The sequence below is a fragment of the Macaca mulatta genome, chromosome 15 (assembly GCF_049350105.2).
Source record: "Macaca mulatta isolate MMU2019108-1 chromosome 15, T2T-MMU8v2.0, whole genome shotgun sequence".
In the NCBI taxonomy this organism is placed as follows: Eukaryota; Metazoa; Chordata; class Mammalia; order Primates; family Cercopithecidae; genus Macaca; species Macaca mulatta.
Window position 1 is genome coordinate 41,157,179 of NC_133420.1, and position 18,891 is coordinate 41,176,069.

Below are 18,891 nucleotides of genomic sequence, written 5' to 3' on the forward strand. Positions count from 1 at the left end.
TTAGATAACTTGAAGAGTATAATTGGTTTGTTTGTAATTCAAATAATAAATACTTGAAGGGATGGATACCCTATTCTCCATGCTGTGCTTATTTCACCCTGCATGCCAGTATCAAAATGTCTCTTTTACTCCATAAACATATACACCTTCTATGTACCCACAAAAACTAAAAAGAAAAATTTTTTAATGCTTCCAAAATCATTTCCTTGGAGCAGGGTGTCCAATCCTTTGGTTTCCCTGAACCACATTCAAAGAAGAATGGGCCACACATAAAATACACTAACATTAATAATAGCTGATGAACTAAAAACCAAAAATCAAAAACAAATGAACAAAAAACAAAAAATTCAAATCTCCTAATGTTTTATGGAAGTTTATGAATTTGCGTTAGGGCTGCATTCAAAGCTGCTCTGGGCTGCATGTGACCCCTGGGCTGCAGGTTGGACAAGTTTGCCTCAGAGAATGACATTAAAGCATCATGTCCATGCTCAAAAGGTTTCAGATTTTGGAGCATTTCAGATTTCAGATTTTTGAATTAGGGATACTTAACCTGTAGACTGAGTGCCTTAAACAAGAGAAATTTATTTTCTCATACTTCTGGAGGTTGAAAAGTCAAGATCAAGGTGCCAGCATGTTTGAGTTCTGGCGAGGGTCCTCTTCCTGGCCTGCAGATGCCACCCCTTACTGTGTCCTCTCACAGCCTTCCCTCAGTGTGTGGCCATAGGAAGAGAGTGGGGTCTTTCTTTCTTACCCTTTTTATAAGGTCACCTATCCTATCAGATTGGGATCCCATTCTTATGACCTCATCTAACCTTAATTACCTACTAAAACCCTCGCTTCCAAATACAGTCACACTGGGAGTTAGAGCTCCAGCATGTAAATTGGGGAAGGAGGGAACACAATTTGATCTGTGGCTGTGTCTGGAGATAGAATCTTTGGGAGGTAATTAAGATTAAATGAGGTCAAAAGAAGGGGTCCTGATCTGATTGAACTTTGGCCTTATCAAAAGAGGAAGGGAGAGTTTATTCTCTCTCCTCTCTCTCCTTCCCTGCTCCCCCACAGAGTGAGGACACAGGGAGGAGAAGGTGGCCATCTGTAAGCCAGGAATAGAAATCTCACCAAAACCACCCTGATGTTGAACTTTTAGCCTTCAGAACTGTGAAACAAATAAATGTCTGTTGTTTAAGACAATCAAGCTATGATATTTTTGTTATGGCAGCCCAAACTAAGCTATGTCTTTGGTTCGCAGCATTGGTATGTAAAGTTTTTTTCTGTAAATTCTGTTGACTGAATGAATCAATGAATCAATGCAGAAATGAATGAATGAATATTGACAGACCCTATGTGGGTCATTCCCTTTGAGGATTCCAAACTGTGGCTTATTCTGGACTTTTGACCAAAGTGTAACCCACCTGTTACAATTTTGAGCAAAGCACTTTTCTCTCTGGGTTTAAGGAATCAAAACTGGGCATGTCATTGATTCTCGGAATTGTACTGTAGGCTATAGCTGGAGGATTCTTCATCCCAGGCTTGGAGAAGGGAACCCATGTCTGGAATCTTCTTGGTTCATCTTCAAGTACACCTAATTGAGATATCTGTGGAGAGAGAGAGCAAAGGTGGCAGATGAGGAAACTGTAATGCTACCACATGATTCATTTTTACTGTCAATTGTCTTTCTTCCTTAGTAATCATACCTTTTCCCTGTCACCCTCAAGATGGGACTTCTCACAAAGCCCAATACCAGAGCAAGCCCTCTAGGTCTGACTTACTCTGCAGACACATCTGTCTAAGCTGATAAGCTTCCCTGAGAAAACAGGAGCTCCTTAGAAATGAATACTGGGATGTTCAGGAGCCTTCTTTGTCTAGTCTGATGAAGCCCCTTCAAAGAAACAGAAATCGTTGGCACATCCCATCTCTTGGCATCAGACAGCAGGTAGCTCAAACTGAAGAAGAAATTTCTGAACCTCTGGAGACATAGATGGAGGGAGGGCTAAGTTTGAAGATTTCAAAGTCAGGGCTGTCTTTGGGAATTTCTCAGAACAAAGGCACTGAGGCTATTCAGCAGATTTTCTTTTCTTCTTTTTGGTTTTCTCTCCTTGCTTTTTATGTTGCCTCTTTCCTTCCTTCTCAAGCTTTTCTGTTATTTTTTTCCTTTTATCTTCCAACTTTTTCTCTCTGACCTTCTGACCTTACTTTCTCCATGTACTGAACTTTCTACCAGTTTCAATTTTGAAACTTTTTTGGAAATGTGGCTACTAACAGTTCATTGGAAAGTATTGGTGCAAATGGAATATTGGACAAGGGGTTAGAAGGCTTGACTCTGCTACTTCCTATCTTGGAGCAAGTCATATATTGTGTTTTGGGGCTTCAACGTCCCCTCAATAAAATGGGTTTATGTTGCTAAGTGATCGACATATCCACAGTGCTGTTGTTGTGTGTCCTAAGATACTGTGTAACCTTCGCTGCCACTGCCCTGGTTCAGGCCACCATTGCCTTTGGCTGGCTACTTCCAAAGCATCAGTCCAGGCCTCCTTTCCTCCCTCAATTTGGATTCTCCATATTTTAGTTAGTGATTGTTTTCAAAGTGACTTAACTTGAACACATCAATTTCCTGTTTAAAACCTTTTGGTGATTACCTTTTGCCATTAGGATACAATTTATACTCCTAAGTGTGGCCTACCAGATGTCCTTTTCACTCCAACCTCATCTCTTTGCAAGCTCCCTTGCAACTACCATAAATTACTTTCCATGGCTCAAGCACCATGCTTCTTCTGGCTTCAGATCATCATACATACTTTTCCTTCCATCCAGGATGCTGTCTTCTCTGGTCTATCCAACATCACCCTGATCCTGCTTTCTTTACTAATTCTTACTCATCCTTAAGGTCTCATCCTAAATATTGCCTCCTTCTGGAAGCCTACCTTGATTCTCAGATGGGTTAGTTGACCCTTTTTAGTGATCCTCTGGAATTTTGTACTCTTCTATTGCAAAACTATTGTACAATGTTAGAATTGTCTAGATATGTCTCCTATTGAAATAAGAATTACTTGAATAATGAATTGTGTCTCACATTTCACTACCAAGCCCTCTAGTCTCAAGGGCCTAGAGCAGTATCTGGAACATAGTAAATGTTGAATACATAAGTATGTAATCCAACAGATACGTCTGTGGTTAGACTGATAGGTTGTGATTCTATATCTTCAATGGGTCAGGGAGGGAGTTTCAAGGAATTAGGGTGGCCAGGCCTAGTGCTCTAGGGGCTGAGGGTGGGCTCAAGCCCTAACCTCAGCTCCATTGCTACCTTATAGCAGCAGCTGAGGTGACTCAGGAGACAGTGGAGTCCCTGATGCAGAAGTTCAAGGAGAGTTTCCGCGCTAACACGCCCATCGAGATCGGTCAGCTGCAACCAGCCCTGCGCAGCACGTCGGCAGGAAAGAGGAAGCGGAGGAGCAAGTCTCGAGGTAGGCCCTCCTGGCACATCTGGCCAGGAAGTCAGAAGGCTGTTCCCTGATTCCAAAGATGCTAGGAAGATCTGTGCCTTCTTCCCTTGCTTCCCTGTGCTTATAGAACGTGTGCCACTCTCTCCCTGATAAATCCCCTTGGAGGCTGAAGACCTATGCTCCCTACACCCAGAGCTAACCTCTTTGAGCCCCAAGTGCCTCAGCTGAGAATGAGAATGGATCGTATAAATTTTACAGTGACTGAGATGAGCAACTATATATGGAAAGTGTGTAACACCAGGACCTCTGCAGAGTAGATGTTCTTTACGTTGTCGCTGGTCAGAGAGTACAAAGTGGCAGAGCATTCTAGTAGGAGACATCCTTAGACTGGGAGCCAGAAACAGGGATCTGAGCCTACTTTTTAGTAGGCTGAATAACATAATGATCAAGAGTGGTATTGTAAATTAGATAGAATTAATTCAACTTTTGTTTCTGCTGCTACCTAGCTATCTCACTCAGGGCAAATCCCTCTACTTCTCCAAGCCACTCTTGTCTCACAGGGTTGTAAGAATATCTCAGCACAGTTCCTAACCCAGCAGTTGTTAAAAAGCAGATATTTTCTTCCTGCTCCTTTTCCTCGCGGATGCTGCTGCTGCTGCTGCTTCTCCTTCTCTTCTCCTCCTTCTCCTCTTCCTCCTCCTCCTCCTCCTCCTCCTCCTCCTCCTCCTCCTTATCCTCCTTATCCTCTTCTTCCTCCTCCTTCTCCTTCTACATCTCCTCCTCCTTCATTTTTATCTCCTCCTACTTCTCTTCCTCCTTCTCCTTCTCCTCCTCATTCCTTCTTTCTTCTTCTACTATCTATGTGACTTTGTATATGAAGGAAACCAACTTGTCCCTGCTTAATTTCCAAACCATTTTTTTCTATCTACTCAGTAGTCTCCAGCTGAGTAGACAGAAAAGGTAGTAGTCTCCTCTTTTTGCATCTCACTTCTCCATTTCCTGTAACTTGGCTCTGATCAGGTCATCCCCCTTTTCCCACAGCTTCAGTGGTTATCTAGCACCTTCAGACATGTTCCGGTTATGAAGATGACACTCAAAGCCACACAGGGCTCTGGTCTCCACTGTCTTTCCTAGATTGATGTGCTCTGTCCTCAGTGCTCTTTCCCATGCCATGCTCTCTGCATGAAACCACCTCTCTGGCCCCTAAGGGTAATTGTTGGCACTTATTGACACTTAACTTATTCCAAGAAGCAGGTTAAATGATGTACACATCTTATCTCATTTGATTCTCACAGCAACCCTATGAAGCAGATACAGTGGTAATTCCCATTTTACAGATAATTTCACTAAGGTACAAACAACTATTGTAATCTGTCCAAGGGGACATTCTAGTAAGTTGTGGGGCCAGGGAGAACCCAGCAGTCTGATTCTCAAACCTTTTAACTTAACCACTATGTACTGTTATGTTGGTGCTATTACTTTTGCACCAACCTAATACACTAATGAAATTCTACCTGTCTTTTCGAGCTTAACATGCATGGCACATTTCTATGAAGACATTGTTGATTTGCAGTCACAATTCACTCTGAATCCTCCCAGCTTTCCTTTATACATGTATTAAGCACTAGATTCATTTTTGTGTGATATAATTTTCTTTTGTCTGGCTCTTTCCTTAGCTAGACAGAGAGTTCTTTGAAGGTAGAGATTGTCTTAATATTTTACATTCCTGGCCTAAATCAGTGTCTGACACATAATAGATGTTTGCTGTCTGTTGAGAGGATGTCTAATTCTTAATCTTGTAAAATCTTGAATCCTGTAAAAAAACGAAGCTCTACATGTTAAGCTGTGAGGTCATAAATTGAGGCAGAAGAAAATGATGGAATTCATTTTGGGAACTCCCATGGCAAAACCCAGGTTTAAACCATTTTGTAGTGATGCAGAGTAGTCACCTTAAAGTCAGAGAGGTCTGTGTGCTAGTCCCTGCCCAAGTTAGTTTTAACTTGCATGACTTTGGAAGTGTCATTGGTTCTCCCTGAACCTCAGTTTCTTCTTCTATAAAATGAAGATACCAAGCCCTACATCAGAAGATTGTTGTGAAGACCTGATAAAAGGCTGAATGTAGACCACCTTGGAAAGTTCAGATGGCATGCATCAGGAAATGAATACATGCAATCTTATGTTTGTTCCGGGTGAGGCATTTAGGGTTACTTGAAATTTCATATAGCTTTACCTATCCATCTTTACCTCTTTATCATTCACCAGAAATTCCCCTCCTAAGTCTTCTCTGCACATACATACTCCATAAACACTCTTGACTCCAAGTCTGTAGCTTTTTCCCCTTCGTTACCAACCTGAATTCATTTTTTAACATTACATTCTAAACATTTTTATGTCAATGAATTTTTCAAAAATATTATTTTTATGCACCATAATTTTCTTCACTAAGCCCCTACTATTAGGCATTTGGGCTGCTCCTAGTATTTCATCATGATAAACAGTGTCACATAGAAAGTATTTTTGCATAAAAGTTGGCACTTACTTTAACATGTTTCCCCTCTTAGAGAAGAATTTCGTAGTCAAACTATTAATAAAAATATGTTTTAAGTTATTTTAATTTACAAGTTAGATGGGGTCTCAGATAACTATGCATGAAGTAATTTATTTGTATCTCTTCCATATCTGTCCTTCCTCTTTGTCACCATCATGACCACTGTCATTTATTAACTGCTCCTTACAACTCTACCCTCCTTGCATTCAGGCTCCTCAAAACTACCAAAGCGATCTTTTAGAAAGACAAACCAGAGAAAGCCCCTCCCCTGCTTAAAATCCTTTGACAGTTTTCTGTTATTCTTAGAATATGATCCAAACTCTGCACCTTGGCTTGCGGATCTGGCTCTGGCTCCTGCCCTCTTTTCGAACATCATTTGCTCTGCACTTCCTTGTGCTCCAGCCAAACTGGCTTCCTTCATGTTTCACGAGCACAGCAAACGGTTCCTTCTTTAGCATCTGAGAACTTGTTCTTCCTTCTCCTTGCCATGCCTCTTTCTTTCCCCCAGCTGCTCTCCTAGCCAGCCCCTTCACGCCTTTAAAATGTCAGCTCCTAAAAACCAGCTTCCATGACTACCCAATCTACACTTTTGCTCCTTTCAGTCCCCAACCTGCTACTATCTCTTACGTCATCCTTTTTTTTTTTTAACTTCTTTCACAGTAGTAGTTCAGACTAAAATTTTTAAATTTTTGCTTGTCTTCTGTCCTCTTCTCTAAAATATAAGCTTCATATTTATAAATCTAACGCATAGAAATGGCTTAATAAATTTTTTTGAGTAAATGAGTGTATTAACATCAAAGATCACTGGAAAATGGCTCAGCTTTATAACTTTCATATTGATGGTGCAAGAGGAATCTGTGATAAACCAAAGCCTCCTGGTACCGATGCCCAGAGAATTCTATTCCCCTCTTAGACAGACTCACTGACAAGTAGCACAGTAAATGTGCTCAAGTGGATGTTATTAAAGCAATTTCCAAAACAGCTTAATCACAATGTGCTTGTGATTTTGCTGCTGCCATGGGATACAATTTCTGCAGGAGAAGAGTAAGGACAGTATATGTCACCCCTATACTTCCAAACTTACCCAAGACAGCCCATCAAGATTTTCTTGGACAAAAGAATTTCATGATTTAAAAAAAAAAGAAAGTTGGAAATTCTCCACCCTCCCTCTTTTTCTTGAAGATTCTTCAATGAATCTTAGTCTATTAAAAACTCTGAGAAGTCCTGCAGTACAGAAAGCTGGGCTGCTTTGTTTAACTCGATGTCTTGATACTATATTGACTGCAAACTCTTATTACTCCCACTGGAACATTTATTAATGACTTGTGGAACAGAAACATCTATAGGAACACAATTTTGGAAATGTTCCATTAGCCTCCAAAATCCCAAATAGGTTGGTCTGCATCCTCTGTCTTTCACTGTTTCTGCCCTCCCCTGCCGTTGAGGTTGCCATGGGCTGCCTGGTCCAGATTGGGAGCACCTGCCCTCTTTCTGCTTCCTTAGGCCTCACGCCTGGGCCATGGTGCCCACTAGTTCCCAACAGATGGAGTAGGTAGCCGAGAACCAGTGCCATGGAATTGAGCACGTGGTTAAAAGCAGCCCCAAGGTATTTGTGTAGCTATGGCTTCTTCCTGAGATGCCTGGTGGAGGCTGAAGTGCATCATTCTTAGTCAGACAGAGGAAGGCTAGTGGAGATTTGAACTGCTGACTTCATGTTAGTGATGGGGTTTTATGAGGCCGCTGTTAAGGAACCACTCCCCAGCCTCTCATGTGCAATATAAAGGGGAGTGGTATTAACATAAAGCAGAGGAGGATTTCTTCGCATGTGCAGAAGAAATTCCATGGGTTCATTTAGTTTAGGTAGTGGTTTTTGAAAGCGGGACTTCGTATTTGAAATTTAATTCCACCATTGACTAACTAAATGCTCTTTAGCAAATGAAAAAGAGCTCTGTTTTCCCTTCTGGAAATAGTGCTAATAATACCAACATCACATGTGGGTTACGAATTAATACCCAAGAGATGCTTAGCCCAGTGCCTGTCCCCTGTTCCACCCTCGGTAAGGACTAGCTAGTACAATCACTGTCATTCAAGGCCTGCCCATTGGCCTACAGAGTCTCATAAATCCATCTTCGCCTTCCTGAGCCATTGCCTCTAGCTTGGTTGAGGCCTCCTTGTCCCTCATCCAGATTCCTGCAGCAGCCTTGTCACAGAGGAATGTATACTCCACCCTAGCATCTGGGTGATCATTTGAAAACACACTAAATTTGGCCATGTTCCTCCCCCACCTAGAACATTGTCCTGATTTTCTGTCACTTGCACTGGAGGCTTCTTGAGCTTCTTGAAGTCTTCTTAAAGGCAGATGAAAATGAACTTAACCCCAAAGGGTCTGCAGCTATGCTCAAAGGAATCTGTCCACATTTCAGGTTCATCTTTTAAAAGATCATGCCATTTTATTTCATAGTATATGCATGTTTATTTTAGTTTAAGTTATGTTATAGTATTTGTCAGTTAATTAATTTAACATTTGCTCAATTCCTCATATAGTATTGATGTCCCAGGAAGAAGAACTGTGATTTAGCTGATTATAAGGGGATGAGAATGCTACCATCTTCAAAGGATTTCCATAGGCTGGAATAAGATAATCCTAGTAAAGCATTTAGCACAGAGCCAGACAGAATTTGCATACTGAATATATGTGCTCTTTTATTGTGTTATTTATTAATCTCATCACTGCTATGATTATTAGTCTTATTTTTGTCAGTATTATTACCTCACAGAGATACACTTACCCTATTAAAGAAACAAGAACCAATAGGATAAAGGGCATATTGTTGAATGGGATTAAAAGTTGCCATCTCTTGCTGCACAAGGCTGCCTGGGTTGTACCCTGTCTCTGTCTGCTCCTGACCCCCAACCCACTGTGTCCTACAGCTTCCAGCACACGGGCTGCTTCTCGCTTCTGCCGTGTGCCTTGCTTTCTAGGTCCGAGTGCGGATCATATTCTTCCTGAAAGGCTCTTTCCTCCTCCCGACCCTTTCGCTCCAGGCAAAAAATTGCTGTTTATCTTCAAAATCCAGCCTCAGCGTCTGCTCTGTGAAGCATTTTCTCAGCCCCACCACAGCTGAGCGGGCTACTCTTTTCTCTGAGCACTCATAGCCCCAGTACTGTTTCTTATCACTGCCCTTATTGCAGTCCATCGTAAATACATCTGTCACCTTCTTCAGCTCTCACAGTCCCATGGTGGAAAAAACAGTGATTTGTGTCTCTCTCTGTAGAATGAATGCCTAACAGGGAACTGGCATGGGATAGTAATTGGTTTGATGGGAGAATGTATGAATAAATTAATGAATGGATGGAGATGGGCAAATAGATAAAGGGAGGTAGCTGGGAGTTCACAGAACGCAAAGGGTTAATGGGATGCAGTGCCTACCATCTATTGAGCATTTGGTACGTTCTAGACATCTTGCTCATCACACATTTTATCTTATTTAAAAGCTCCCAATAACCCATAAGGTAAGTACTATAATTATCCCCATTCAACAAAGGAGGAAACTCAAGCTTACACAGTTTCAGTCACTTGTCTAAGTTTACTCAACTAGTACATAGTGGAGCTATGAATTCAGATCCCACATTTAAATTCCCAGATGACTTGAGCTCTACTCTTAGCTACCACGACTAAGATCTTTCAGCTGTGAAATTATACCTACCTAGTCTAGATCCTGGAAGGAAGTACGTGCAGCTTCTCTTGCATTGGCAGTGTTTCTGTGTCATCAGCGCTGCTGTGAGGGTGTTCAGGAACTATGAGGTCCTAGAAGGTGAGGCATCTCCCGCTCTGAGTTAAGAATGAATCAGCACTGTCCCCTCAGCTTTTAGCTGACCCCAGGGAGCCAGTCCCATGTCGTCAGGAGCCCACAGTGTTACATCACTGGACAGTGCTCTGTGCATTTTTTAAGGCATCCTCTCTCAATGTTTGTAGTTTGCCATGCATATATAGTATATGCCACCTAGATGTCTGCCTACCAGTACTTCACCATTTATTGAAGGAAGCAGGGGATTACATATCTGCACCACAATGGATACATGAAGGTTGTGTGGGCTGGCTTGGAGTGTTTAGTAAACTGGGGGAATAATTAAAGAAGACTTCGCAGAGCAGGTAATCTTAAGTAATGCATTAACTAAAGAGAAGTTTGTGAAGACATTGCTAGTAGAAGAAAGAAAATATGCAAATGCACATGGGGATGAAGCTGTGCAGGGGGTAAGGGGAATATCTGGGGGAAAATATGATCCAGGCAGGTGCCAGTGGGAAGATGGGAAACCACAAAATCCTCCATCAAAATCAGACCCTGGATTTTGCTCACACATTTCCCAGCAGCATCCCACACTTGGGAGGAGAAGCAAATTCCGGCTCCTTTATCCTTCTTGATAGATAAGCTTCAATGTGCTTTTACTGTGGGACACTGTCCCTGGAACCCAGGCGTGTTGTATGTGTGTGTGTGTGTGTGTGTGTGTGTGTGTGTGTGTGTGTGTGTGTGTGTGTATGTATATATAATTTTCATTAGTAACGGGCCATGAATTATTCAATTAGTTGGAAGAAAATAGAAACATTAGCGACTTTAAATTAGTTGCCTTAATGGATTGTTGCTCCTCTTAAATATTGAACAGGCAGCCCCAGGATTGATCTTTCTTTGTTTCTTTTGTCCCCATCTTTGCTTCCCTACCCTTTATCCTTCTTAGCAGCCTTCCCTTCCTACCAAGGATTTTTGGGTGGGGTTTAGGTTTACTGCCCCTTTTGACAAAGGAAGTTTTGACATTGCATTGTCAAAATGAGTTTACACTTAAACCATGAGATAGTTATAGGGGTTACAAGGAGAACTGGGCAGACACAACTACCTGGAGACCAGCCCTGAGTCTATGATGAAATAACTCCTTTTACCTCCACCTCTATGCTCTTTCTGCAACTTGAATTTCTCCCTCTTTCCTGTTGCCAATATGCAAAGTCTACTCTTCTTTCAAAAAAGACCTTTAAGTCATTTTCTTCGTGAAGGATTTTCAAATTTTTCCCAAATGAAAGTCGTGCATACCTCCTCCAAACTTTGACAAGCTCTTCACTATCTTCCCTATTTCTCATTTACTATATTTTTATTCAAGTAGGTTATAGTTACTTCTTCTCCCTTAATTACTCTCAAGTGCACAACTATGTTTAGGTCATGTCTGTGTTCCCATTGGCTAGCCTGCTTCCTGACAAATAGCAGATCCTCAATTAATAATTGATGAATTAATGGACAATTAATCAAACTGGCTTCATGATCTTGGACAAGACCTTCCACTCTCTGGGCCTCAATGTCCAAATCTAAAAGGCTATATGGCATTGTGGCAGTGTGCTCAGGGTCTGGAGTCAGACAGATGTGGATCCACATCCTAGCTCTGCCACTGACTGGTTCAACTTTGGGAAATGATTTAAGCATCAAATCTCCATTACCTAATCTGCAAATCATACAATCAGTCACCTCACAGGGAGGCTGGGAGAATTAGTTAATGTATGTAAACTGCTCAGCAGGCTGTACTGAACATTGTAAGCACCTAATGAATCTTTGTTGTTGTTAATTTGAAAAGCAAAGGTGATGCGCTAATTTCCATAGGTCTCCCCCAACTCAAATAGTCTTTGATGATATATATAATTGAGAAACATTGTTGTCCACTGGAAAGTTCAGAATTTGGAGTCAAAAACTTCTGGTTTGAACCCCAACCCTGCCTTAGTTCAATGGATCCTCAGGGAGGATCCTCAGAGAAACTGCTTAATATCCTCGAGATTTCATCCCCAGTATCTGGGGATGTGAGGATATCTGCCATTCTTTTTGTCCAGGACTGTCATGAGAATATGCTAGGATGCTTATGGAAATGCTTCTTTAAAGCATGCTATAGATTTGTTGCATCCTGGAATCAGAGCCCTGGCATCTTCAAAGACAAGAAATGACATGTATCTTTGATTAGGAAACCTTTTCCCTAGGTCTCTGGCTTTCTGTCTCTTGACCTCAGGTCCCTTGTAAGAGGTGCAGCTGGGGACAGTACCACCACCAACCCGGTGACCCACAGGTTGTATTACACTGAGACATACGAAAGCTGATCAGTAGTCAGAGCACACAGCTGCCTCCATAAATCTTCCCTGATGTGTCTTTCAGAGAAGTTTGTGTTCCTGAAAGTGTATGTCTCCTTCAGGCAGTTTTTCTTGTCCATCTGAAATATGTCAGGGGGCTCTCAGTCAATTCTCTCTGGCCTGGAGGATGGAGAGGCAACTGAAAGCAGCCTTAGCGGAAGGCTCTGGACCAGATCCTGGTGGGGCCTAGGGATACAACTCTACCATATTTCTTTCAGTAGAATAGTATAATGCTACATTAGCATTGTTGCATAATAAAACAACCTGAAATGTAGTGAACTAAAATAGCACCCATTTATTTAGCACTTAATTCAAGAAAAACATTCAGGCTTGGCTCCAGGTGGTTAGTTCTGTCCTGGGTGGGGTAGGTTCAGCTGACGTCTCATGCACCTATGCCTGGCCAGCTATCCCAGCCTGGTTCACATGCTTGAGAGATCCAAAATCAGCAGAAGTAGGAGCTGCAAGGTTTTTTGAGGATTGAGCCCAAAAGGTACACATCATCATTCTGCTTCATTGTCTGATCCAATCTGCTTGTATAGGTGGAAATGATGGAGACAGGGACTCACTGATGTCGTACAGAGAAACTAGTAGATCCAGGAATGGAATAATTCAAGTCCTCTAATTTGTGAAATCATTGGCTCTTTATGCCATTTGAACATAGAAGATCATGTTTTTAAAAAGCCCAAATCCATAAAATATTTAAAGAGGTTTATTTTAAGCCAATATGAGTGACTATGAACCCCGGTAGTCCCAAGGGGTCCTGAGAAAGTGTTCCTGAGAGTAACAGTGTGGTTTTACACATTTTATGGAGACAGAAGTTATAGGCAAAGACATAAATCGATATATGTAAGGTATACGTTGGTTCAGGGGTACTTACAGGTCATAGGTGGATTAAAAGATTTTCTGATTGGCAATTGGTTGAGTTAAGCTTTATCTAAAGACTTGAAGTAAATGCTTGAGTTAAGATAAGGGGGGTTGTAGATTCCAAGATTCTTGTTATGTAGATGAAGCCTCCAGGTAGTAACATTAGAGATAATATGGTAAATCTACTTTTTAAGACCTTAAAAGTACCAGACTCTTATTTAATTTCTCCTGGATTTGCAGAAAGACCTAGAAAGGGAAGGAGATTCTCTACAGATGCAGATATTCCCCACAAAAGATGGTTTTGCAAGGCCATTTCAAAATATGTCAAGGAAATATATTTTGGAGTAAAATATTTTGATTTCCTTCAGAGTCTGCTACTTGTCATGTGTTACTACATCAGAGTCAGGTTGGAATTTGATATCTTATTGCTACAGAGTCTATTTTGTCAGTCTTTTGATCTCTATTTTAATATTAATGCTGGTCAGTTGTGCCTAAACTCCAAAAGAAGGGGGGTATAATGAGGCATGTCTGACTGCCCTTTTCATCATAATGGGAAATTCAGCTTTTCCGGTTTCTCTTGGCTTAGACTGTGGTAGGGGTATCCATTCAGTGTGTTGGTGGGCTTAAGGTTTTATTTTTGGTCCTCACAGGCCCTATTACCTATACTAGGAGGGACCGTTGGTGAAATTTAACAAAATATATAGTTAGAAGTTGACAACTTTGGCTCTTTTCTAATTCAACTGTAATCAACTGCGTAAGTCACTTAGAAGACTACAAAGAGAAGCTTTACATTTTTCCATGATTGAGATAGACATGATTAAACATAGTGAGGATATGACATAGACTGCCTGGGCCATTAGCAGATGTTTTCAAGCATGCTGCAAATAGGTGCTCAGGGAGAAGGGGCAGGGGAGCTGTGGCTGAATAGGTAGGGCTTTTTTTTTTTTTAATCAAGCTTGTATTCTGTGTTTATATATTGGGCTTCAAAATTTTGATATAAAAATCTCAATTCTGAAATTGCGTGTGTGTGTCTGTGTGTGTGTGGATATAACAAAAGCTCCCATTCCTACATGGAAAGAAAGCAGGCAAGTCATGTAGTAAACTTTCAGCAGTGTGGCTGACAAAGCTAACATGAGCCTTCTTCCTGTTCCATACACACACAAGATAAATGTTGGACAAAATATACTTTTTAAAAAATTCAGATTCATCCCAAAAGTAAAGAAAGGAAGCCCCCTGGGCTTGAGGAATGCAAATATAAGTTGTAAGAAATGCAAAGCCAAGCTATGAGTTCAGAAGCTGGTGTCATGATGACTCCAGGTAGGGGGTGAGGTGAGGTGAGATACAAGTAGAGAGAGAGCCTGAGCAAGGAAAAAGTGAAAGATAAAGTGACAGGAATAAAACCCAAAGCATCAGAAATTACAGTGAATATAATTTGCATATTAAGATTCAGTGATAGTTTTTATTTTTTTTTTCATTTTTGTTGTTGAGATACAATCTTACTGTCACCCAGTCTGGAGTGCAGTGGCGTGATTTCAGCTCACTGAAGCCGCAACCTCCAGGGCTCAGGCAATCCTCCCACCACAGCCTCCTGAGTAGTCAGTACTACAGGTGCATGCCACTATGCCCAGTTGAATTTTTTGTATTTTTTTGTAGAGATGAGGTTTCACCATGCTGCCCAGGCTAGTCTTGAATTCCTGAGCTCAAGGGATCTGCTCCCCTTGGCCTCCCAAATTGCTGGGATTACAGGCATGCGCCACCATGCCTGGCCCAGTGATAGGTTGTATTAAACAATACTCAGTTATATTCTGTTTCCCAGAGATCATTCTAAAGCCTAAGGACACAAAGTTTGACAGTAGGGAAAGGGAAAGGAAAAATATATATTATGTGAATAGTAATCAAATGAAGTCTTATAAAGAAATGGAATCATATGGCAAAATTAAGTTTACAACAATAAGAAGGAACAAGGAAAAATCCTTAGGAATAGAGAGTATTATTAATTAACCAAAAAAGAAACCATTTACTGGGAAAGAAATGAAATTTGTACTTACATATAGGAAGAACATGGTTTCAAAATCCTTAAAGAAAAAAAAACTGAGAGAAGTACAGGGACATGTTGATTAATACACAGCCCAAGTGGGAGACATTTTACAAAAATCTTCCTATTAGAACAAGTAGAGAAGCTCTCACTAATAATATAGAAAAACTTAACTACACTATTAAAAATATAATAAAATGGACATATATAAAATTCTGCCCTCAAAAATTAGAGGTTAGAAAGTTTTCTTAAGAAGAGAGAAATTCTGTTTATGGGTCTTGACATCTTGTAACCTCAATTTTCTGGCTTTGGCCATTTCTTAACATTTTATTTTATTTTCAGTGATGACTCTGCAACATTTAGGGCTAGATATAGTTTAATTTTTATCTGTCTGAAAGTTGTTTATTTTAGATCAAGGGGTGGATATAGGGAGAAGCAATTCATGTGCAGATTTTATGTTTTTGTTTATTTTTTGAGGAATGGAGGGAGAAAGTGGGTATGGCAGAGGTTGTGGTTAAGGAGAACACTTCCAGAAAAATGGTCGCTGTTAATGCAAAGAAGTGGTATTTGCCTTCAATCCATATATCTCATATTTCTGCTTCAAATTGAAATTACCTTTACCGAGATTATGACAATGAAAGAATCTGACCTAACCAATTCCATGTTGCTTATAACCTCCAAGCTGCCTGATATGGTTTGGCTCTGTGTCCCCACCCAAATCTCATCTTGAATTGTACTCCCATAATTCCCACATGTTGTAGGAGGGACCTAGTGGGAGATAAATGAACCATAGGTGCAGTTTCCCCCATACTGTTCTCATAGGAGTGAATAGTCTCATGAGATCTGATAGTTTTATCAGGGGTTTCCACTTTTGATTCTTCCTCATTCTCTCTTTGCCTGCTTCCATCCATGTAAGATGGGACTTGCTCCTCCTTGCCTTCTGCCATGATTGTGAGGCTTCTACAGCCAAGTGGAACTGTAAGTTCAATTAAACCTCTTTCTTTTGTAAATTGCCCAGTCTCGGGTATGTCTTTATCAGCAGTCTGAAAAGGGACTAATACACTGCCCTTGTTCAACCCTAGGCATAGGCCAAGCTAATTATGGAGAAATTTAGTTTATAGTTTAACTTTGAAACAAAGATGGCAACAACAACCCCTTTCTGATACAAACCCACTCCTTGCTTGGGGATCAGACCTCCTTTGTAAAATTAACACATTAGCCACAAGATTAGAAAGTATGGCTCTGGTGTCATGCAGTCAGAGGCCACAAGATTCCTAACCTCCCCAATTGCCCTTATAGATAACATCACTGTCATAAAACCTAAGATTAGTGTTTGAAGTATTTTCAGACCCTGATTTCTTTCTTTTTTCTTTTTTCTTCTTCTTTTTTTTTTGAGACAGAGTCTCACTCTGTCACCAGGCTGGAGTGCAGTGGAGCAATTTTGCCCACTGCAACCTCCGCCTCCCGGCTTCAAGTGATTCTCCTGCCTCAGCCTCCTAAGTAGCTGAGACTACAGGCACGTGCCAGCACGCCCAGCTAATTTTTGTACTTTTCGTAGAGATGGGGTTTTACCATGTTGGCCAGAATGTCAGACCCTGATTTCTGATGGACTAGCTGGTGCCACACAGACCAGTAAACTGGCTTATCTGGTCTTGTAGCCCCGACCCAGGAACTGACTCAGTGCAAGAAGACAGCTTTCACTCCCTATGATTTCTTCCATGACCCAACCAATCAGTGTTTCTTATTCCCTAACCCCCTGCTCACCAAACTATCGTTAAAAAACTCTAACTTCTGAAATCACAAGGAGACTGTGATTTGAGTAATGAAATCCCAGTCTTCCATTTAGCTGGCTGTGCATTAATTAAACTCTCTATTGTAAAAATGTGCTGTTCTCAGTGCCTCAGCTTTTCCAGGCAATAGACAAGATGAACCCACTGAGCAATTACAAAACCATGGAAATAAAGCCATTGCGGGGTATTTTCTGTAGAGAGAAAGAGCCTTCTCCAAATTACCTGTGTGTGATCTGGTTATAAAGATTTGCAGGGAGCAGCTGTAACACCTGACCCCTTCCTGTATCTGTGTCAGCCTTGCTACCTGCTGAGGGTGTTGGCTGAGAAAGGTTGGTGAGCTCCCTTTCAGTGGAGTATTGCAGATCAACCTTCGCAGATTGTAACACGGAGAAGGGTCCCGAAGAAATCTTGCTTTCAGGCAGAACTACATAGAAATAACTCCACAAGATCTTGAGAATTCAAGAGTAGGTAATTATACCAATAACTACAGCAACCCAGGATGGCTAAGCTCTCTGAAAGACTCTTTGGCCTCATTCTTAGATCATCATCTGTGGTCCCAGCAGAGTCATACAAGTCCAAGTCAGAGCAATTATCCTTCCATAGGATGAGACCTTTCCAAACTGCTCTTTAGGGCTGCTGTGGCTAATTCCCATTTCCCCAGTTCTAGCCCCACCTATTCCTTCTGTCTAAGCTTAAGTACCTACCCAGGGTCTCCAACTTTACTTTCATTATTCTTTCAGCTGAGTGTCTAGCAAGTGTAAGATACTATGCTCAGTCCTGAGACTGCAATGGAAATCTAGACATATGAGATCCTCATCTCCATGTAACTCAAGGTTTGGAGAAAAAACAGACAATCACTCACTCACTCAAGCATTCAAGTACAATGATTACAGATTATTAAACGTGCACTGGAGTAAATTACTTTGGTGCTAACCATTCTAGTTGTCCACTAAGGCTGCAGTGAAACAAGTTAGGCTTCCTGCTCCTTTGCCTTGGCTAGAAATACTCTCTTTAATTCCTCCAACAAAGGTGAAATTATAGGAGGAATGAATCTCAAAGCTAGTGTCATGGTTTTTGTTTATTCTACTTTCTAATTTGGGACATGTATCTGATGTCCCAATCATCTGACAATTATTGGCCATTTCTTTTGTGCTCTTTACTCTTTTAAGAGTATTGAGTTTCACATGTATTACTGTAACAATGTTTCTCTAACCCTTACTTTGTAAAAGAAATGGATGTTCAGAGACATGAAGTAAGTTGCCCAAACTTGCACAGCCAGTCAGTGGTGGAGCTTGGATATAAATTTAGACCTTCCTGCTTCCAGTTCTCCTGTCCCTTCTCCTACATTGTAGCTGCGTCTGTTAGCAGTACACATCTCCAAGACTTGTATTCACATTACCTGTGTGGGGTCTGTACACATACACGGGCCTCAGAGCTTAGACTGAAACTTGGCAGAAATGAAGGCAGCAACAACAAGAGTCCTTTACTGAATATCCTAATTACTCTGGTGGGATTCATATTCATTTTCTGAACTAATTATTATTAAGAATATGCCATCTGTGTAAATTGGGTTTTATGATTTTGTTGTAAACTTTTGTGCAATTTAACTTAAAAAAACAAAACAAAACAGAAAACTAACCTTTAATGTCATTCCATGATGGAAAAATGCTGGTTTGATGTACAAGGTCTAATTGCCCCCACCACGTGATAAAAATCCAAATGTAGCTAAACATTAAGGTTAAATGATGATATCACAACTTACTCAGTTTGCATTTTACATCCAATTGAAAACACAAACCCCTCGCCTCATTAATCCTTTGCAATCCAATTTTCCCCCCCCTAAATGAAATGATCCTTTTGGGACCCATTTATATCCTTTTAACAGCCGCCTGACAGTTCTGCTGATGGAGTTTGTATCCAACTTTGTTACTGGATAGTGACAACCTGCCCTGACGGATATGTGTACATAATTATTCTCTCACAGTTAGATTTAATTAATGCTTACCCTCATCATGATCTTGCAGCTAGCAGGCTCTCTCTGCAGGAGCAGTTAATGGCAA

General features: G+C 41.0%; 1 protein-coding gene across 6 annotated transcripts in view; it reads left to right on the forward strand.

The window, feature by feature from the left end:
* ASTN2 (astrotactin 2) overlaps positions 1-18,891 on the forward strand; it is a 985,877-nt gene that overhangs the window by 284,295 nt on the left and 682,691 nt on the right. For 2 of the 6 annotated variants that reach the window (XM_015116965.3, XM_015116967.3), the window contains exon 4: positions 3,309-3,461. The exons of 2 other annotated variants lie outside the window; for them this stretch is intronic. In XM_015116965.3, the coding sequence (XP_014972451.3) occupies positions 3,309-3,461 (153 nt within the window). The remainder of the gene's footprint in view (positions 1-3,308; positions 3,462-18,891) is intronic. 2 more of the 6 variants (XM_015116966.3, XM_077968219.1) reach the window with 1 other exon arrangement.